General features: G+C 39.4%; 1 protein-coding gene across 1 annotated transcript; it reads right to left on the minus strand.

Annotated features, from left to right (window-relative positions):
• Positions 1 to 596: 596 nt before the first annotated feature.
• On the minus strand, positions 597 to 1,142 carry LOC138893535 (uncharacterized). Its single transcript, XM_070178152.1, has one exon. The coding sequence runs from the start codon at positions 1,140 to 1,142 to the stop codon at positions 597 to 599; it is 546 nt and encodes a 181-aa protein (XP_070034253.1).
• Between the last annotated feature and the right edge of the window lie 2,477 nt (positions 1,143 to 3,619).

The raw sequence follows: 3,619 nt of genomic DNA on the forward strand, positions 1-3,619 counted from the left end.
AAGGCAAGGGATTGTTTGGAACATTAGGGGCCTCTTCTCCACTAAGAACTATTGCTTTAACCTCAATAAGGTCCTCCACTGCTATTTTGAGAGTCCAACAGTCCTCAGTATCATGTCCCACTGCTCCAGAATGGTATTCACATCTAGCATCAGCTCGGTGTGAGGGGGACTCGGGTTTGGCCTGTTCGGGGCCATTGGCTGCAGCAGACCTAGCCTGGTTAGCTTTTGGAGTACACTTGAATACGATTCATCAATAGGGGTGAATTGATTTCTTCTGGGAGGCTCTCTTGGTCGGGGATTGTATTGGGGAGCAATATGTTGGGGATTATATAGAGCTTGGTAGGAACGGACATTTCTGGGAGGTGGAGCTCGACTTTGTGGCTGTGTGTAAGGTTGTAATATTGCGAAGTTTTGGGTGGCAAATATGATTGGTTGAATGACCTGCGAGCCTCCCTTGAGTTTGAAACCATCATGGCTCCCTCTTCTCTCTTCTTTCTGTTTTCGAAACTGCATAACCCGCTTTGAAGTGCTTGCGTAGTCGTCTTAAGGGCTGCTTCACTCACAATATTTTTCGACTTCATGCCATTCTCAACTATTTATCCAATCTTAATCGCCTCAGTAAAAGGTTTGCCACTGGCAGCCAACATGTAATGGAAGTAATCAGGATCCTGAGCTTGGAGAAAATAGTCAATCATTTCTGCCTCTTTCATTGGTGGTTTGACCCTAGCAGCCTGCTCCCGCCACTTGATTGCATATTCTCTGAAGCTTTCTGTCAGTTTCTTCTTTATGTTGACAAGAGAGGAGCGGTCTAGCACTATATCAATATTGTACTGAAACTGTTGGACAAAATCTTGAGCCATGTCTTTCCAAACGTGCCAGTGAGAGATGTCTTGATCTATGAACCACTCTGAAGCAATTCCTGTCAAACTTTCCCCAAAATAAGCCATGAGTAATGCTTCTTTGCCCCCTGCTCCCCTTAATTGGTTACAATGCCTCTTCAAATGGGCAACGGGATCACCATTCCCATCGTACTTGTCAAACTTGGGAGTCTTGAAGCCGGGTGGCAAATGAACATGAGGGAACATGCATAGATCGTTAAACGAAACACCCCTGTGGCCTCCCAAACCCTGTATGTTTCTCATGATTTATTCCAAGCTCTTCACTTTTCTGGTCATTTCCTCTTGTTCCATATTCTTGTCGGGCTTTTCGATCTCAACTGGAAACACGTTCTGAGGAGTATGCTTGTATGAATCTGGAACCATGAAAGTCATTTCTGAAGAGTAATGTTGGGCATCATGAGCATTGAATTATGGATCATTGTTGGACTTTTAAGTAAGAGCCGGTTGAGAGACAGTGAAAGTATGGGTAACAGGTACAGTAGGTGGGTCATTTGTGAGGGGTGCGGTTGGAGGACGTGGAATGGAGGTACTGGGGATAGTGGGAAGGTTAATGCTCTGACTGAATTCAGGTTGGTACAATGGGTTACTTGTTATGGAGATGGGCACTTGAGTTGCAACTGATGTATTATGAAGATTATCCGATGACCCTATGGGTAGTGGGGGCAGTGCTTGTCCATTCACCCAGGCTTGGTACATCTCTGCCAATTGTTGCTTCAGCACTCTTACTTCTTCAACCAATCCTGAACCTTGTTCGACCATTTTTCCATGGACATCATCATTATCTAACTCATTCTCATTGTTGTTTGCCATTCTACTTTTTTCTTTTGATCTCGTGTTGTAAGGGTGAGTTGCCACTTTAAACCAAAAACCAACCACCTCTGTTTAACTTTATCTTAAGAATGAAAAACAACAAACGTGTTAGAATTAGGCATTTTGCAGATATTAATCACACATTGTATGTCATGCACCTAATGCCATTTTCATTTCTAAAATGAGCTTGGAAGGCTTCATGCTTCATCCCGGGTTATTGGTTTATTTCATTTTAAATTTAACGCTCTATTTTCTTTCCTTTTTTTTATTATTATTTTTTATTTTTTTCTCTCTTTTTTTCAGATTAATTATGGCTATGATCGCATCCGATAGGGATTGCCTACGTATCATGACATCATACAAATCAGACCATTACGTAGTTCGGGGAGATCAATATAAAGTAAATAAACTAACTTTGTTTTTTGTGGGCATTTTTAAAAGAAAGACTTCTAAAGAAGAAATAAAATAAATCTTTTTTTTAATTGGGGGCCGGACCCGATAAAGGTTACCTACGTATCTCACATCTGGTGAGAATCAGACCCGCGTAGTTTGGTTAAAAAAAATTATTTTGAAAATTATGATTTTACACACCAGAACCCTTCGAAATATTATTAAAAAAATGGTTACTTTATGAAAACTTGGAGGAAATTTTCTCTCTCTCTCCTCATTCAATCAATCTATCCTAAAGCCGGTCAACATTTAAGTAAAGCCTACAAAATAATGTTATATATAACATAGAAAAATGGACATATTGGTCTGAAAATTGGTACATGTCCTAGACGGGCCCGACCCCTGTGCCGAGTCCCGCTAAGTCCAATGCACATGATGCAAATAAAGCGTAGCCTACTAGGGATATTCATTACTTGTGGATTGTTCTTCTAAGTTTTCAAATCCTAAAGGAGATGGTATCTAGACTTGGCTTACCCGGACGGACAACCCGAGCCGAGGAATGTCAAGCATCACTAGTAGTTAAACAACACTGGCTAGCTAACGGCTCTCCCACCTAAACATGTATGACTAAATCCTTCACCAGAAGCTGATAGGCTAACTGGCTTTATCCCAACAAAAATTTTGTGATGCTGGTAGGAAAACACAACATAATTACCTATCAGAAGACTCAGAAGGGTGCGAGAGCGGATACAGTTTATATCACAGTTCAAATAAATATTAAAACAGTAAATAAGCGACAAATAGCACATTAGGCTGCCAAACACAATAATATCCAAAATATGATAAAAGCCAAACAAGAATCAATGTACAAAGCTCGAATTCTTATTAATGATCCCCAGCAGAGTCGTCAGAGCTGTCACACCTCTTTTTTCACACACAAACCTATTACGAAGCTGAGTTAGAAGATTTTTTCCAATTAAAGTGACGTTTTGAAAAGAGATTATTTATTATTTGGAGTCGCCACTTGGAATTGAGTTTTGGTATTCCAAGTCACCTTTTATTTGAATCCCTTATCAAATGGAAGCTTTGACTCTTTATTTATGGTCTACGAAAATAGAAGACTGGGTAAGGAATTTTGTTGACTGAGGGAAAGGTGTAAGGCATCCCTCGAGTCCCGTGATTCTAGCATAGTCGCTTTTATTGACTAACGTAAGGCTTAAATCAATTCTTGGCTATGCTTGTATATTACTGGTTGTGATGTGTCTATTATCGCTTAATTAATTATTGTATTTTATTAATTATTTTGACCTAGATGCAGTACGCATACAAGTTACTTCTTTGAAATTAGATGTTAAACCAAGGTACGGAATGTAAACATGGTTAAACATAATTATTATAAATTTAAAGGTATCAAGACGCAGGAATGCGTATATGATCCTTTTATTATTTAAGCATATCAATCCAAGGTTCGGGTATGAACACATGGTCTAATATTGTATTTAGAATATTTTAATTATTTT

This window comes from Nicotiana tomentosiformis, chromosome 6 (assembly GCF_000390325.3).
Source record: "Nicotiana tomentosiformis chromosome 6, ASM39032v3, whole genome shotgun sequence".
Taxonomy (NCBI): Eukaryota; Viridiplantae; Streptophyta; class Magnoliopsida; order Solanales; family Solanaceae; genus Nicotiana; species Nicotiana tomentosiformis.

What these genes read in the sequence shown, in the direction of transcription:
- LOC138893535 (XM_070178152.1), bottom strand. Translation starts at nt 1,142, where the DNA reads ATGAGAAACATACAGGGTTTGGGAGGCCACAGGGGTGTTTCGTTTAAC.